The sequence below is a fragment of the Bactrocera neohumeralis genome, chromosome 6 (genome assembly GCF_024586455.1).
Source record: "Bactrocera neohumeralis isolate Rockhampton chromosome 6, APGP_CSIRO_Bneo_wtdbg2-racon-allhic-juicebox.fasta_v2, whole genome shotgun sequence".
NCBI lineage: Eukaryota > Metazoa > Arthropoda > Insecta > Diptera > Tephritidae > Bactrocera > Bactrocera neohumeralis.
Window position 1 is genome coordinate 27047433 of NC_065923.1, and position 16204 is coordinate 27063636.

The 16204-nt window shown below is 37.2% G+C and overlaps 5 protein-coding genes across 8 annotated transcripts in view; 2 read left to right on the plus strand and 3 right to left on the minus strand.

Moving 5' to 3' along the window:
* LOC126762434 (probable serine/threonine-protein kinase DDB_G0280133) overlaps positions 1-3174 on the minus strand; it is a 43326-nt gene extending 40152 nt beyond the window's left edge. For all 4 annotated transcript variants that reach the window (XM_050479156.1, XM_050479155.1, XM_050479161.1 and 1 more), the window contains exon 1: positions 2938-3174. In XM_050479156.1, the coding sequence (XP_050335113.1) occupies positions 2938-3159 (222 nt within the window). In that variant the 5' untranslated portion in view covers positions 3160-3174. The remainder of the gene's footprint in view (positions 1-2937) is intronic.
* LOC126762428 (cell division control protein 6 homolog) overlaps positions 1-16204 on the plus strand; it is a 133951-nt gene that overhangs the window by 29363 nt on the left and 88384 nt on the right. The gene's annotated exons all lie outside the window — the stretch shown is intronic.
* On the minus strand, positions 4087-8693 carry LOC126762424 (ribosome quality control complex subunit NEMF homolog). Its single transcript, XM_050479144.1, has 5 exons — positions 8504-8693; positions 7695-8442; positions 6729-7639; positions 5469-6662; positions 4087-4473 (listed from the first exon to the last, which is right to left on the minus strand). The coding sequence occupies exons 1-5, from the start codon at positions 8557-8559 to the stop codon at positions 4275-4277; spliced, it is 3108 nt and encodes a 1035-aa protein (XP_050335101.1). The 5' UTR covers positions 8560-8693; the 3' UTR covers positions 4087-4274.
* Positions 9041-11160, plus strand: LOC126762436 (TBC1 domain family member 13). Its single transcript, XM_050479168.1, has 7 exons — positions 9041-9177; positions 9243-9316; positions 9384-9823; positions 10027-10225; positions 10301-10502; positions 10584-10706; positions 10885-11160. Exons 1-7 carry the CDS (start codon positions 9164-9166, stop codon positions 11000-11002), a joined length of 1170 nt encoding a protein of 389 aa, XP_050335125.1. The 5' UTR covers positions 9041-9163; the 3' UTR covers positions 11003-11160.
* LOC126762429 (cytosol aminopeptidase) lies at positions 11870-14288 on the minus strand. The gene is made up of 3 exons (XM_050479151.1): positions 12827-14288; positions 12288-12752; positions 11870-12224 (listed from the first exon to the last, which is right to left on the minus strand). The coding sequence occupies exons 1-3, from the start codon at positions 13874-13876 to the stop codon at positions 12078-12080; spliced, it is 1662 nt and encodes a 553-aa protein (XP_050335108.1). The 5' UTR covers positions 13877-14288; the 3' UTR covers positions 11870-12077.

Below are 16204 nucleotides of genomic sequence, written 5' to 3' on the forward strand. Positions count from 1 at the left end.
GGTATCTCCGACGCTTCCTTCTGGGTATTACAAACTTCGTGACAAATTGAATATACTTGTACGCTGTTCGGAATATAAAAACCATCGATTTTTTACCCTCCTGTACAGATTTTCCTTAGATAGTGGAATCTAAGCAGCACAAATGAGCTTAAATTTAAATATAATTAAGGACTGTCATATATTTTTGAATATTTTATAATACAACAACAACACAATCATTGACCGGGTTAATGACAGACACATAGAGCTGTAGTATATACTCCCAACTGACCTCTTCTTCACCATTTTGAACTATTTAGCTCATCTAAACTAGCAATCTTTGAGAGCTTTTTTGAAAAAAGTATTTTATCCACGTTTTATGGTCCCAATAAAATTATATATATGTATACATTATCAACCTGACGAGCTGAGTCGAATCAGTCATGTCCGTCTGTCTGTATATACGCGAACTAGTCCCTCAGTCTTTGAGATATCGATCTGAAATTTTGCACACATCTTTTTCTCACCACAAAGCTGCTTATTTGTCAGATATCTCAAATAGTTTTTGAGTTACAGCCTTCTAAAGTTCAGCTGCTCGATTCAATAAGTTCGAACAATTTATCTTTAAAAGCGTTTTTATACCATTTTGTCAATTTTTTATTTATTTCGACCGGACAATAGCTTCTTAAATGGAATTTTTTTAGGCTTCATTTATACTATATACTATGGACGACTGTAAGTTCAAGGTCAATGCTTTACATTGCCGTTGTTGTAACCATTATTGATAACTTATACTATTTCCGAAACTCAGAGCGTCGTTTTGGACAAATAAGGAAAAATCGGTAGATATATATATATGTATATAAATATATCTTTCAATATATGTATTCAGTAAGTAAATAATCTTATATACAAAAATTAAACGCTATTTCGTTATGTGCCCGCATAACGTCCGAACCGCAGCACGGAAAGGCGTGAAAATATACACAGGTATTCCTTTAGTCCTGCAGAAGGACATACAATGGAACCAAAAAGCACACGAAAATTGTAATTAAATTCCGTGAGTAAATGATATTTAAAAACAAATGTATTTTGCCAAGTTGGTAGGACCGTCCTTAATTACTTTGCCAAATATGAGCGCGATCTGTCAACCCGTTTGTTTACAGCAGCCGCTTAAGCTGGTACACCTCAGTAGTGCGTTGGGATTTTTACAATGGATCAAAATATCGAACAAAGAATTTGTTTCAAATTTTGTGTTTCTAACCAAATTTCGTGTGCGGAATCGTTGCGAATGTTGAAAAGGCTTAAGGTGATTCAGTTTTATCAAAGACACAACCCTACGAGTAGTACAAAGCCTTCAAAGACGGTCGAGAGACCGTTGAAGACATGCCTCATTCTGGACGACCTTCGACCTCTTCAACTGATGAAAATATTAAAAAAGTAAAGGATATGGTGCTTAAAAATAGTCAGGCAAGTGTTAGAGTGAAGGGAAAGGAATACGACATTTCTGGTGAGTATCTTCGATTGCTTTTGGTAAATATTTTGGGTATAAAATGCATTCTTGCTCGACTCGTCCCGATAAAGCTTATTTTTTTTTGAAAAGAGTACCGACAAAGGTCCCTTGGACATGCTTGATCCTGCGAATTCCGATCGCACATTCATGGAGAACATTATAACTGCCGATAAGAAATGCCATGCAAACAAGTCAACAATGATCCGAATGGAAGGGAAAAAACGATCCAAACCAAAAAACCCACACCAAAGCCGCTCAAAAATCAAGGTAATGTTTATTGTTTTCTGCGATATTTATGGTTTGATGCATCACGAATTTGTTCCGGAGGGACCGACGGTCAGTAAGGAGGTCATGGATTTCAAACAATGATAATACACCATCGCATCGAGCAACGATTGTGACCGAATTTAAAGCCAAAAACGCAACGAAACCCATAAATCAACCACGGTATTCACCAGACTTGGCTCCGTGTGATTTTTTCTTGTTCCCCAAACTGAAACTGCCGCTCAGCAGAATCCGTTTTCAATCGATCGAACAGATAAAACAAAATTCGCTGAAGAAGCTGCAGGCAATCCCAAAAAGTGTTTATGAAAAGTGTTTGGAGAACTAGAAAAATCGTTGGCTTAAGTGTATTACATCTGGTGGAGATTACTTTGAAGGCGATAAAATAAATATTGATGAATAATTAATTATTTTGCGTTTTATTTACAATTTCCGGGTATTTTTTTTTTTGGACTATTCCCTTAAGTGATTTACGAAGTCAATAAAAAAGGTAAATTGCCAATTTAACTATTCCATTATATTATTATCACGATTAATGATGTCCTTGACACCAAAACGCGAGTGGAGCCGCGTGCTTAGGTTATTAATTCAATAAAAATCAACTTTGTTACTAACAGACCGCTGGAAATTATCAATAAACTGAAAGCAATAAATACTACCGCATAATTAGCTCTCCTCTTCTGTGCTATTTTAAAATTTTTATTTTATATTTATATACATACATACACACACATACATATATGGATGAATAACTTCTTTATTTATAATGTCCAGTTGTCTATTGTTTGAAATTGTTAAGGTCTTTGCACTTTTTAAATTTAAATATTTCGTAAGAAGGATTACTAACCGAAATTTTCATAGAAGAACAAACCATAAAGCAACAAAAGCACAAGACAACTTAGCACATATGTATATAAGTATACATATGTATATGTGTAAACATATGTATTTAAAACAGAAATATACACATTAATAGACGGATGTAGGGTCTTTGGCTTGCTGATAAACTGACCCTGATGATTTGTTATGAAATTGTTGCGGCTGACGCGCCTATCGGATGCCCAATAGGTAAACACACGAATTTGGGTTATGGCACAGCAGAGCAAACCCAGTATGCAGTTATATATGTATATAGTAGTAAATAAGCGCTACAGTTAACTCACCTTGGATGCCCGGACTGGAACTGTTGCTGATAACGTGGAATTCACTGTGGGTGGATCATCTTTGAAATGCACATGCTTTTTAACACTATTCCGACGACTGGTGCTGGAGATGAGTGAACTTTTCCTCCGACCACCGGCACCGGCGTAACGTTCGAAGATCTCCTCGTCGTGTATATAATCCGGCACGCGCCAAAATGCAGGACGTTTATATGTTGTGCTCATTTCACTAGTGACTGGCCAAAAAACAAAACGCTGACCAGACGCCTGCCTCACCTTCACTACCAACCGACACAGTGGCAACGAAATGAGATTTTGTAAACAAAATTTCAACAATTCTACTCATTGCGAGCGAATTTTAGGAAAAAATAACTTAATTTGAGAAATTGGAAAAGATCGCGCAAAAGCAGTACAATATTATGAGTAAATATGTGGCGTATATTAAATGATCTCTATTGGTTTGTACATACTATGTGCGTATGTTTGCATTGAAAGAGAAAATCAAACAAATTTATATTATTTCGCATACGCTACAGTAATGAATATTAAAATGTGTGTATGTGTGTGTGTGTCTGTTTGTGGGGGCGCACAGATTTATGAATATTGGTATTATATTAAGGCTAATATGGCTGCTTTGATTTCGCACTCATGTACACATGTATGTATGTATGCATGTATGTGTGAGCATATCCACACGCAACTTATATTAATTTATTTGACTGATTCAACAAAATGAGTAAAACAGGGAATAATGATCCAGCAGCTGTTTGCTCATTACCAACAAACACGTTGATATGTATGTATGTGCGTCGATGGAGCTACTTTCGAGTTGCTGTTGTTGTAGCGAGGCTACTTTCAAGTGAAATATACAGCCAGTACTGCCATCATCGCGGCCGTCATCGGCACTTGTGCCTTCATTCCTCACATGCCAATTTTATATAAAATTCTTCATAAGTTGTCAGTGACCTTTGTTGAAGGTACACTTGTGGCATGTGTCTCGATATTTCCTTCCGTTGTTATTTTGCCGACTTGATATTTTGCTGCACAGTGCTTGTGTAATGTTTGAAGTACTCAAAATTACATGAAAGTAATATATACATAAACATATATGCATATTTACCGTTAACAATCTTTTATTCAGCAATAAATAAATTCAGTTGTATTTGTATATATATTTCCTTGTAAACCAGCACATCAATAGCGTATAATACTATTTAATTAAATCAACAAACATTAAATATCATGGAAATTATTTTTAATTGCTTTTATTGTGTAGCAAGCCACTAAAGTTACCTAAGCATAACAGTATGTACAAGCAACTGCGAGCATTCATCCGCCCGTTACTTTTTAAATTTTTGCAATTGTGGTGCCGATAATTTGACTTTGCCCGGTATATTTCGCGCCAAAGCTTCTTCTTTGATGCTTTTTAGCAAATCCTTTTCACGTGTGCCGCAATTTTTATCCTTGGAGAACATGGTTAAGGCAGTTTTAGCAGCACGTCCACGTTTACCCGTGCCTGGTGTGAGCTTGACGCGAAACCTGCAAGTATTGTATAAATTTGGTATAGTTTAGGTTTAGTTAAGAGGTTGAAGTACATATAATTGATCATAAAGATCATAAAGACCCTCATAAATCGACAAAACACTTTGAGCCTATCACAAATTTGTTCAGGCGGCTAATGTCAGTTTCGGCTATATCACTTGGGTGGCCGAAGGTAAGAGGCCGAGTCTTGGAAAGGCTGGAAAGTGGAGCAGAAAGTGTCATCCATACAACTTTGACAACTAGCGTTCGACAATATTTTTAGCCTTACCGCATGAATGCCTATTAGACAATGCTCAGCAAGATCTGCTAGGATTTCGATAGTATGAACTTTGCTAAGTAGTTCAGTAGATAATCCTACTCTAGGCCTAAAGGATCTCGCAGTCGCACAGGATCTGGTCAACGCCTGCGTCTGATAAGCACGCGAAGTTCATAGTTCCAGTGCTAGAACGCAAGTTGAAGACAGAGATCCTACTTATTCCCACGTGTGTGGAACAAGCGTGCCTTCTTTGGCTAGCTCAACGACTTTGCTGTTACGAGAAATTTTTAGTGAGGACAGACCTTCCTCGAATAACTTTTGAGTGCGTAGTAAGCGAGTTCAGCGCTATTATTGACACTCTGCTTCGTAGTTGAACTTCGGAGCAGAACGTCTACAGCACCTAACAGCAGCCACTTCTGCCTGAAAAAACATTACAGTGGTCTGGTAAGCCAAGGCTATGCTTGACGGAAAGCTCAATTCCCACGACAGCCGGTTCTACGCACCGGAATTGACTCGGATTTCATCCGACCAAGGGCTGTTCTTTCGGCGATCTAACCCCGTTTGGATCGGTAAGTGTTAAGTGTTACGGAAAGCTCCTTACTGCAACTGCTCCTCCAACCTTCCCTCCTAGATTCGACCCCCTCGTGAAAAAGCTCATTACGTCTCTTACCCGCGCCCCCGTTGGTATGTGAGCACGAAATATGTTATAGACTAATAAAATAAGGCAAATTCTTACTTGTAATTTTGCAATGCTTGATATGGCGCCACCACTGGGATGACGAACAATAACTCGTCGCCTTCAAGCGGCTGTCCGGTAAGCGCATCTAGCATGGCCACATCGGCACCTGCAGGCATATCGTCGTCATCCACCTCGACTGCACCTTGGGAAGGTTCTTCTTTGCGCGCAAAATTTCGCCTTTCCTTTTGTGTGTTCTGCATGTTCAGCTCTTCTTCGGCCTTCTTTTTAGCTAAATCAATTTTATCTTTACCAGCGGAATTCAATAACCTCATACGTAGTTCTCGTTCCTCCTCATCTTGATCCTTATATTTGGCTTTCATCTTCTTTAGTTTACCACGCTGTCCACGCTTCATATTGGAATTCTTTGAGTCTTTTTCTTCGGCATTTTGTAGCTGTTGTCTTAATTCTTGTTGCGTTTTACGTTCTTTTTCCTCTTTCCGCTTTTTAGCGTTTTGTTGTTGTTTTTTACGTGGTGCCGCTGCCGGTATTATTGTTGCTTCTTCTTCCTCTTGCTTTACAATGGCTTTGCCGGTGGTTTTCGCTTGTTCAGCATTTTCGGTGGTCGATTCCACAACAGAATCGGTACGTACAGTTATGCGTCCAGTGTCGTGTTCAATTTTTACTTGAGTATCTGGAAAGTTGGTTGAGTCTTCCGATGAATCTGTATCTTCAGCGTTTTCATCGACAGTCTCCAGTTGTTTTGCTTTCAAATCTTCTTGCGATTTTTCACTCTGTTCAGGCTCTTCATCCAAATTTATTTCTACATCTTCATTTAGTCCCAACTCTTTCAAGCGCTGTTCTTGCTCCTCCAGTTCGTGTTGTTCCTCCTCGAAAGTACGCAATTTTCGCTCGCCACGATGTCGCTCCACAAAACTGTCCTCCAATTTAAAGAGCAGACTTAAACCCATTATCAAGTGGCAGGATGGCAGAAAATTCTTCTTGCCACGTATCATGAAACTGCCAGTACCTAGATATTCACCAGAGGGCGCCGTCTTAGTGACTTGATCACTACGCACCCAGTACGCGTTAGTCACTACCTTGGCATCCCAAGCTACACTGTATGATATAGCCATCGTGCCAGCTTCTAATAATGTCTTTGGCGGCACCTCAGCGCCGGTTGGATTCCGTATGACAACACTTGAGGCACCTTGAATTTCAGCGTGCACGTAAATGTCTGTGGGTCTCATGTAACTGCAAGCAAGCGTAATTTATACTTATTCTTATGTTTAAATTAAAAAAATAATAAAAATAGTTTACCGTTTCACAATCAGTTCGTTTTGTTGTGCGTCTCTGCCACCAATGACTAAATAATTTTCAGAGCTAATAAACCAATAAAACTTTTCAAACCAGTAGACTTTGCGCGCCTTCGAAATTGTGGATATTATGCGCACTTCTTTTAATGTTTGCTGCGTCTTGCGTTCGGCTGATTTCAAGGCTTTGTTCGAAGCATCGATTGTTTTCTGTTCTTTCTTCGCGGCGTAGCGTTTTAGATCGTAATACTTTCTTGCATTTGCCCAAGCTGATAGCGCCAAATCCACATCGACCACCAGCGTTGGTAAACCATCAGCGCTGTCCTCATTATTATCGGCATCATCGGAGTCGCCTTCCTCATTTTTATAAGGATCTGAGAGTCGCAATGAAATATGATTAATTTCTAATTTCAGTTTTGTGATTGCCCCAGCTATGGGATCATCATCAGCTTGCGCCTCTTTGACCACTTTTTCAATGTCCGGCCATGACATTTGAGATGCAATTAGCGATTGAACAGCAGCTATTGCGTGTTCAACTAACTCTTGATTACAGGTTATAAGTTCGGCTTTTTGTTTATCAACTTCTTGAGATTTGGTTAAATTGTCAAGACGCTTTGCGTGATCATTCTTAACGTTGGACAACTTTTTCAAAGCTTCTCGTTCTTGTTGTAAAGTTTTCAGATCGATTTTTTGCGCTTCCTGTGTGGAATAAAACTCATCCACAGCCAACATGAATGTTGCAAATTCTGCTCGTGGTTGTCCTTCAAACTGTGCAAACGGATAGGGATGGTACTCGATATTTTGATAAAAATCCTCTTTGGCGGCTTCGGCGGTAGTTGCAGGTTTCTCCTCGCGTTTTTGTATAACAAAACCTTTCGACACAGATGAGCGACCTTCAGCAAATATCCGAGTAGCTTCCTAAAAAAAATTATGTATACAGACAAATTTCAAACTATTATATAATATAAGTTACCTGTATTGCTTGAACCAACGTGGGTAAATCAGTATTAATATCAAAATTCCGCATGTTCATTGATTTGCCTTCCCTTTTCTTTTGCTTACGCGATTTTTTACCACCACCACCACTTTCAGCTTGTTGTGTTGTAGTTTCTTCTTCTGCGGCCGTACTTGGATCTTCTTTCTTTTCTATTATACAATTATCTAGTTTATATTTATGTAGTACATGATCTATCACAGCCGGTCCAAAATCCACTTTTGGCATTAGCAAACGTCGCAAATTGTCACCGGGTTTTGCGGTTTCTATCAAAGTGCGCACATCATTCTCCGTTAAGTCAACAGCTTGTTCTTTCGCACGATTTGAAGGATATTTTTCACGAACTGCAAATCGTACTTCTTCACCTTCATAATGTGGTCGCAGAATATACAAAATTGTAAGTTCATGGTCAGTGAGTATAATATTGCCCCTATCGTAAAGCTCAACTATAACATGGTATGCAGCTTCGCTAGTACCAAATTGCAAATCAATTATACGATCCATGCCTAGTTGTTCCAACTTCTCCAAACGTTTGTTTTTTAGATGTTTTCTCAGTTTCATACTGAAGCCCGAAGGCGCGACGTTCTTTGGCCATTCAAAAGCTGTTGTGTGAAATCGTATGCCAGACTCAATTAAGAGCACTGTTTTACTTTCGCCTCCTTGAAATCGTATCAAATATGTTTTGTTGTCGATGTCATAGATTTGATTTACGCGTTGTCCAACCAAGCTTTAAGCAACGAAAATTAATACATACATATATGATTCATACAAGTTTATCTAAAACTTACTTCTGCAACTCGGTGACACCACAAACTATATCATATGTATTAAAGCGTGTTTTCATTGCTTTGATTTCGTTTTTGGTGTTCCAGAATGATTTGAGAATATAAGTACTATTTAGAATAAAATAATAAATTCTGATAAATTCCTTGCAAATATCAACTGACACGTTTCCTGGTGTCGTTGCTCAGCTGATTCCTATCAATATGGTAATGCCAGCTGGTTAATTTTAAACATAACAGCTTACAAATCTTTTAAAACTGTTAATATAAGAAATTTTTCTTACTATTGTAAATATAAGTATTTCCATTCAAAATAATGTAGCGGGCGCAGTATTATTACTGTTATATAAAGATATACACAAATGACGCTTAAAATAGCAGCCCTACAAGATCTAGTAGAGTATTTCCTATGAAAATTGCACCACAGGGTGACCTGAAAGTTTATGTGATTTTTTGATGTGGCCACATTTCCTACATTTCTTTTAAGCGAAATTCGCGGAATATGTGTTTTGGTTCCTAATTCGTCAGCTGTGCGCTATGACATCTGGAGCAAAATCTGTAAATAATTATAACAAAACGTCTCATCAAAACAACGCCTCCCCCTATAGGAAATATAAGTGAAAGTTTACAGTTTTTTAATAAACATAAAAACATAATTTATTGTCAATGTTTAAGGCACGGTAAGCTCCATAGATATAAATATGTTATCAAACCGTTATAAAACTGACTAAATTTATTCTAAAAGTGTTAAAGAATTTGAGGAAGCACTAGAAGGTCCCGATATTGACATAAATGCACTGCGAAACCTTTGTTTTTATGGTAAGCTTAAAACGAAATACATACATATATAATTTAACAAACGAAATAATGAATTTCTTATATATAGGAATACCTGACATAGGTAGTTTCAGAACAACTTGTTGGAAAATACTTCTCGGCTACCTAGGACCTAAACGGAGCACATGGACTGAAACGCTTAGCAAAAAACGAGCATTATATCGTCAATTCATAGAAGAATTAGTACTACCACCTGGTCTGAATGGAAACGACAATCAAGATAATACAAATACTGGACTTAATGATCACCCTTTAAGTGAGGGGCCTGAAAGCGCTTGGAACACATTCTTCCAAGACAATGAATTCCTCTTGCAAATCGACAAAGATGTTCGACGTTTATGTCCAGATATATCGTTTTTCCAACAAGCAACTGAATACCCTTGTGACATTGTGGTGCATAGCAAAGGGGAACGAAGATTGCATCAACGTGTTGTCCCCACTATGTTGAGCTCAGCGAATGTAGAACGCAAAGGCTTAGGAATTACAAAGGTAAGGGACATATCCATAATCGCACAAATAAATGTATAGTTTATGTAAAGAACAAACGAAAAACTAATGTAAAACACGTTTATATTTTGTTATGCTTTCCCTTCATACAATAAGTAGCAGGTAATTTCAAACTAATACGTATATCACTTCATATTGTAGTTTTTACCACAGTACGTTTTGACTAATACTTTCCAAACTTATAGATAAATCTTATAACAAAGCGTTCTAATGAAAATTACGTGGCAATGGAGGAAGGACTGGAAGCACATTGGGAAGTAGTGCAGCGCATACTCTTCCTTTATGCAAAACTAAATCCAGGGCAGGGCTATGTCCAAGGCATGAATGAGATTGTTGGTCCAATATATTATATTATGGCCTCTGATCCTGATCTGGAATACCGAAGTGAGTGTAATTTTATTTTTGTCTTTTATAGTTTTTCTTACTTCACAGAAAAACAATTTATTTGTTATTCTTTAGAATACGCTGAAGCCGATTGTTTTTTCTGCTTTACCGCATTGATGAGTGAAATACGTGATTTTTTTATAAAAACCCTCGACGATTCTGAAGGCGGTATAAAATTTATGATGGCAAAACTAGCTAATATGCTTAAAGAAAAAGATCCCGAAGTCTATAATAAATTAAAAGAACAAGAACTGCATCCACAATACTATAGTTTTAGGTAATTATTTTTCTAATAACAGTTATAATTTAAACATTGCTTTCAGAAATTATCTGATCTTACTTAAATACTATATTTTAGATGGATAACGCTGCTGTTATCACAAGAATTTCCATTACCCGATGTGGTGCGCATATGGGATTCTGTTTTCTCCGACGAGCACCGTTTCGAATTCCTAATAAGAATATGTTGTTCAATGATTTTGTAAGTTATTTTTTGTTCATTACATTTACACACCACACCAACTATTATCATAGCGTTTATGGCTTTATACTATCAAATCCTTCATTTGTTCTCAATCATTTGACATTTCATTGCTGGTATTAACATTTACATGGATGAATTTTTGATTAAAAAAAATTGTTTTCCGCAATAATTTCAGAATACAACGAGAACTCATACTTCAAAATGATTTTGCATCAAATGTAAAATTATTGCAAAATTATCCGCCTATTGATATCAACATAGTGTTGTCGCACGCCGTATCTTTAAATGGATAATACAGATTGTAATTAATTTGTAAAAGAAAAACAAAACAAATATTATACACATCCCAAGCCAATTTTTACACGCCATTCTTATAAGGCAAACACTAGTTATAACCTAAAAAATACATTTTTTTAGCTCTTAAGAATCTTCATTTATAATTTATATACTCGGATTTATAGTAGCTATGCTATATGTATATGAAATAACTCAAATCCTTTTACTCGAAATGTTCATTTAATATAAATAAATATTTATCTTTTTAATATATTTTTTACCCAATGAACAACTTACAAATAATTTTCATGTTTCACTTAAACCGTTATATTTACATGCAAGTCAGAAACAACGCCTGTTTTCGTTTTTTTTTTTTTTTTTTTTTTGAAGACAGAGTTTTAATAAATAAATAAAAAAAATACTGTAAATATAGATCAGCGATTCATTTTGTAAAATTTTGAATTTCCCTGATTTCGTAGCGATCTCCAGGAGATTTTTCTATCGCAAATCCGAATACCAAAAGACAAAAAAAAACTATATATGAATACAGGTAATGATCGAAGGACTATTCAAATTTTGGATTTTTAACAAATGGTATGTTCTAAAAGTTATTTTTTTTTATAAAATTTGCACTTCCGAGCTGCTTAAAAAATCGAAATTACAATATTATCAAAAATTTTATTCTTTCTATTTGACAATAATATTTAGGTCGTGTGAAAATTTCCAGTCGATCGCCCTAGTGAGTTCGCAGAAATTTCTCTTAACGCCTCTGAGAACAGCGTTTCTCTGAAAATCAAATGATAGACCCCGAGTCCCAATATTATGAATATGATTTCGAATTTGAAAATTAAAAATAATATTAAAAACATTCCATTGTTCAATATCTTTTATACAAAATATATTCTGGGACCGTGCCCTATATTTATTCACTAAAAGTTATTATTAGCAGACATATTTGAACAGTTAATTTGCATTTGCTATTTACGAATTACGGTACGAATACGCGTTACAATACACACATCAATTTTTGAAAAATAATATATATCACTCATCCGTTCTCAGTCCGTCTTCATGGCTTAGTTTTGTTGTCACCTACTTTTTGACGTTCAATTTTGGCGCTGTATCTTTGCATATGGTCTGTGCTATGAACTCTATCAAAGTGCGCGTGGGCCTGCCGGCCATACCTTTGCGTATATACTCGAAAGCTTTGCCATTGGTCACCATGACGTTAGTGGCATCCTGAAATTGTATGAGAAATGTGTATAGTGACTAAAAAATTAATTAGTACCCATAAGTTCTTACGATATGCATCCATTGACCACATGGCACAAACTCTCTCAGGAAAGCAGCCGCTTTACATGGACGTCCACCACGTCCCAATCCATAGTTCTGCACGTCGCTTGAGCCACCTGATGTTACTTGCTTAGTATAGAAATTCCATAATGGGAAACGCCACACTCGGTCACCAGTATGCATGCTGGCATGTTTGATTTGTTGCCAAAGAATTTCCGAGTTAGTGAAGACGCCGCAAGCAGCTTCATCCAAAGCGTTACGCATCATACCCGAAGTAGTACCAATATCCACAATAAACTTGGGGCAAAAATTTTGCGCGTACAAGAGCGCATCGGCTAACACTAGCACATCCTCATGATCTGTACCCTGAACTTTAATATGTTTGCCATTCATAGCTTTGGTAATGTCACCGGGTCGGAACGAATTACAGCCCATAACGTTTTCGCAAAGTGGAATCAAACCACGTATGTTTACCTATTACCAATCAAAAACAATAAACAAAATTCATGGTCTAGTCAAAATCCAGGTAATTACAGACTTTTACTTACCGGTAAACGTAAACCCGCAATCGCTCTACATGCAGCCACTACCACAGCCGCTCCCGTCATGTCGCCACGCATATGAAATAATTCCTGTAGTTTCTTCAAACAGAGACCACCACAGTCATAAGTGATACCTTGTCCTACCAAAACTATTGGACGCTCCTCGGCAGATGTGCCATAGTAACTCAGCTCTAGAAAAATAGGTGGCTCACAAGAGGCCTTACCCACCGATAAGAAAGCGTGCATAGATTGAGATTCGGCCCAGCCCTCCACCTTCACCTCGACATTTACACCCGACTTACATAGCACTTCGACAACTGTTTGTGCAAAAGCGGTGGGTGTGAGCAAGTTGGACGGCATTTCTTGTAACTGTCGGGTTAGATTTTGCGCAGCGGCCTTTTGTAAACCGATTCGCCAGCCTTCAATATCACAAAGCTCATCTTTGTGCGTGTATAAATCGATTGCCGGAACGACTATACGGCGCTTGATTTCTCTTAGTTCTTGATACGCCCATATACCTAGAGCAGCACCCTCGGCAGCCGATTCGGCATGACCACAGTTCTCAACTTCAATCTTTTCGGTATCAAGATACGCTAACTCCATAGCCGCTTTAGCCACAGATCTACGTATCGCCTCCTTTTGTTCATCGAGCACTTCATACGAATTATAGCCTAAACACTCCTTACCTAAACCCACAACGGCCACAGCTGAGTAGTAGGGTACTTTTTCTGGTTCAACAGCGAATAAAATACGCGCTTCACCACGCTTCGGCATCGGTCCCGACATGCGCAATACCTCCAATAGACGGCCAGCTGTCTTTTGTACATTATACCGCCAGGCAGACGGCGTCAAGATACCCGCATCTGTCTTATCGTCCTCGTCGGCATAGACGCCCAAAATTAAACCGCGTGACGGTGGATCGGCACATATTTCGGTTTGTTGCAATTGCAACAATTGATTTATAGCCGGCGAGACGTACGTACGTAGCTGCGGCAGGATGCGGCTAACAGATTTAAATACATTGCCGAATGATTTGGGACGCAGTAGACCAAACATTGTGATCGGCTTGAGTATACAGATAAAAAAAAAATCCTATTAAATATAATCGCGAATATTTTTATTAAATAGATTTACATATATTTTTAAGCAAGAAAATTTTATTTAAAAAAAATTCTACAAATAAATTTTCTCTATGTATAGTCGATTGGAAATATTTCGGGTTACTGGCTGGTAAAGTATTACATCGTTTCAAAAAGAAGTACATTTGTATGTTAAAGAAGCCGTTGTAAACATAAAGTGTGCTGGATGGCATCGGTATGCTACTGTATTCGCGACTGCGTGCAGCTTATACAATTTTAACCCTAATATAACATTTCTTTTGAAAGCTAAACGTTCCAAATTTGACAAGATAAGCATGTAATCCTTGGAGAAAATACTGTTCACACAATTTTAGGTTTGAAAACGATGCTTCAAAAGTGTCAAAACTTGCCTTTATAGTCCATAAAACGAGCCACTTCGATATTGAACATTTCCTTCATTTGTACTCGTAAAAACATTGTAACCAATCACCAATCTATCGAAAGTTAGGTTAAAATCTTATTATTATTTAATTATTTAAGGTTCTCAGGTATGAAGGACGTGGTAAAGGTGGCCTTCATATACCAAATTCGCTGAACCCCGCTTAAGTTGATCGCAACCCATTATAGTCGAACAGCTCAATAAAATTTATTTATACAAATTCTTTAAGGTCCTTGCACTCATACAGAAGACATTGGTCCATACCTTCCCCCTCAAAGCCAGTATATCCGATAATCCTTCATTCAATACCATGTGAGTTGGTAACAAAGCTGGATTGATTCGCTTTATATTTTTTTAGAAGCCTCCCAAATTTTATTGATGTAAAGCAGCAGGATTAACTTTAAAAATATTGTCTTATACATATTAAGTGAATTAGTACCGATATAACTAAGCACGTCTAAAATTCGAAAACAGAACTTCCGAAACTTCGCCCAATAACGTTTTTTCGAATAACCGTATTTAATGTAGAACTTTTAACTTACATCTCGTTATATTTCAGACATATTATACCTAATCTTACGATCTGTGATAGTATCAAATGTTCAATATCAACATTCTAGCCTTACTTCAGTTTCACTGGCAGAGGTCGAAAACATACCTTAAGTAATTTCGAGGAATGCTGCCGAGTCTTAGCTGGATAAAAATCCGGGTCCCTTACTGTTACTTAGACGCGAATGTCGTGGAAGCAGACCTTCGCTAACCCTCTCCCTTCCAATCATGTGGTACTTCTTTCTTACATTTAAGACCAATCCTAAATTTTAGGTTTAACAGCCCACTACAAATGTATGTATGTTTCTATGTTTGTTAGAAGGTTGTTAACGAAACTCGATCGAGAAAGAAGGCCTCAACATTAGTTTAACGATGACACTCGAAAACTACTCAAACCGCAAGATCAGCAAAAACTTAAAAAGTTATATAAACTTTAAGAGATTACATGGGTTTACGGGTTCCCAAAAATCGGTTATCATATTAAATTCTACAACACCTCTAGAATATTGGCCTAAATTTTCAAGTTGAACCGAGTAATAGTTTCGGAGATATAGCCTTGAGTGCTTGTGCGTTACCTACGGCTAGCTAGGCTAAGTGCGCCGTCTTTAAACGCGTTTTTCTCAAAACTGTGCTTTTGAAGTCTGTTAGCAAGATTTCTCGAGAACTACTCAACCGATCCTTGTGAAATTACACAGGTCTTTGAGGTACAATTCTTAAAGACTTGGACGAAGCATTTTTTTATTACAACTATTTGAAAAAAATGTCCCGAAATTTTAAATTTTTTTGTAAAAATGTTTGCCAGAAATCCAATTTTCAGTTTTTTTCTGCGTCCAAGTTCTAAGTTAAGGTTTTAACTAAAACATGTATTTTTTCACTTTAGACGGTTCTGTAAGGAGTTAATCTGCCAACGCGGCCGCATCTTTTTCCGTGGGGTCACCGCAAATGTCGCCGTAATGGCCGAGTTTAAAATATTTTTTCCAAAAATCTGCGAGTTTCTTTGTTCATAGTGTATGTTTATAACAATAAAAAAATCTTACAAAATATTTCATTTTTTATATGAGAAAAAAAATGTTGAAGAAAGGCTGTTTTTTACCCGAGGAAACCCATGTAACCCCTTAACCGAATAAAATCGTTTCGCCGATAGGTTTAAAGCATCGATCGCCTCCGTGGTAACTGACAATGAATTTGATATCGAAAGCTTCTTAACATAACTGAAAGGACTAGTCCCGTATGGCTAGAACGAACTAACGTTGGAGCGTTAAACGCCATGAACTCGAGATATATATGTATATCCTTAAGTGTAATATAATAAAAAAT

Excerpts from the sequence above, each read along its gene's own strand:
- LOC126762424 (XM_050479144.1), bottom strand. The coding sequence starts at position 8,559 with ATGAAAACACGCTTTAATACATATGATATAGTTTGTGGTGTCACCGAG. Across the intron at positions 6,663-6,728 it reads AACGAACTGATTGTGAAACG|TTACATGAGACCCACAGACA; the intron begins GTAAACTATTTT and ends GCTTGCTTGCAG. Across the intron at positions 4,474-5,468 it reads CAAGCATTGCAAAATTACAA|GTTTCGCGTCAAGCTCACAC; the intron begins GTAAGAATTTGC and ends CAATACTTGCAG.
- LOC126762436 (XM_050479168.1), top strand. Across the intron at positions 9,317-9,383 it reads GCGAAACCTTTGTTTTTATG|GAATACCTGACATAGGTAGT; the intron begins GTAAGCTTAAAA and ends TCTTATATATAG. Across the intron at positions 10,707-10,884 it reads ATATGTTGTTCAATGATTTT|AATACAACGAGAACTCATAC; the intron begins GTAAGTTATTTT and ends CAATAATTTCAG.
- LOC126762429 (XM_050479151.1), bottom strand. The coding sequence starts at position 13,876 with ATGTTTGGTCTACTGCGTCCCAAATCATTCGGCAATGTATTTAAATCT. Across the intron at positions 12,753-12,826 it reads TTGCGGGTTTACGTTTACCG|GTAAACATACGTGGTTTGAT; the intron begins GTAAGTAAAAGT and ends GATTGGTAATAG. Across the intron at positions 12,225-12,287 it reads GTGGTCAATGGATGCATATC|GATGCCACTAACGTCATGGT; the intron begins GTAAGAACTTAT and ends ATACAATTTCAG.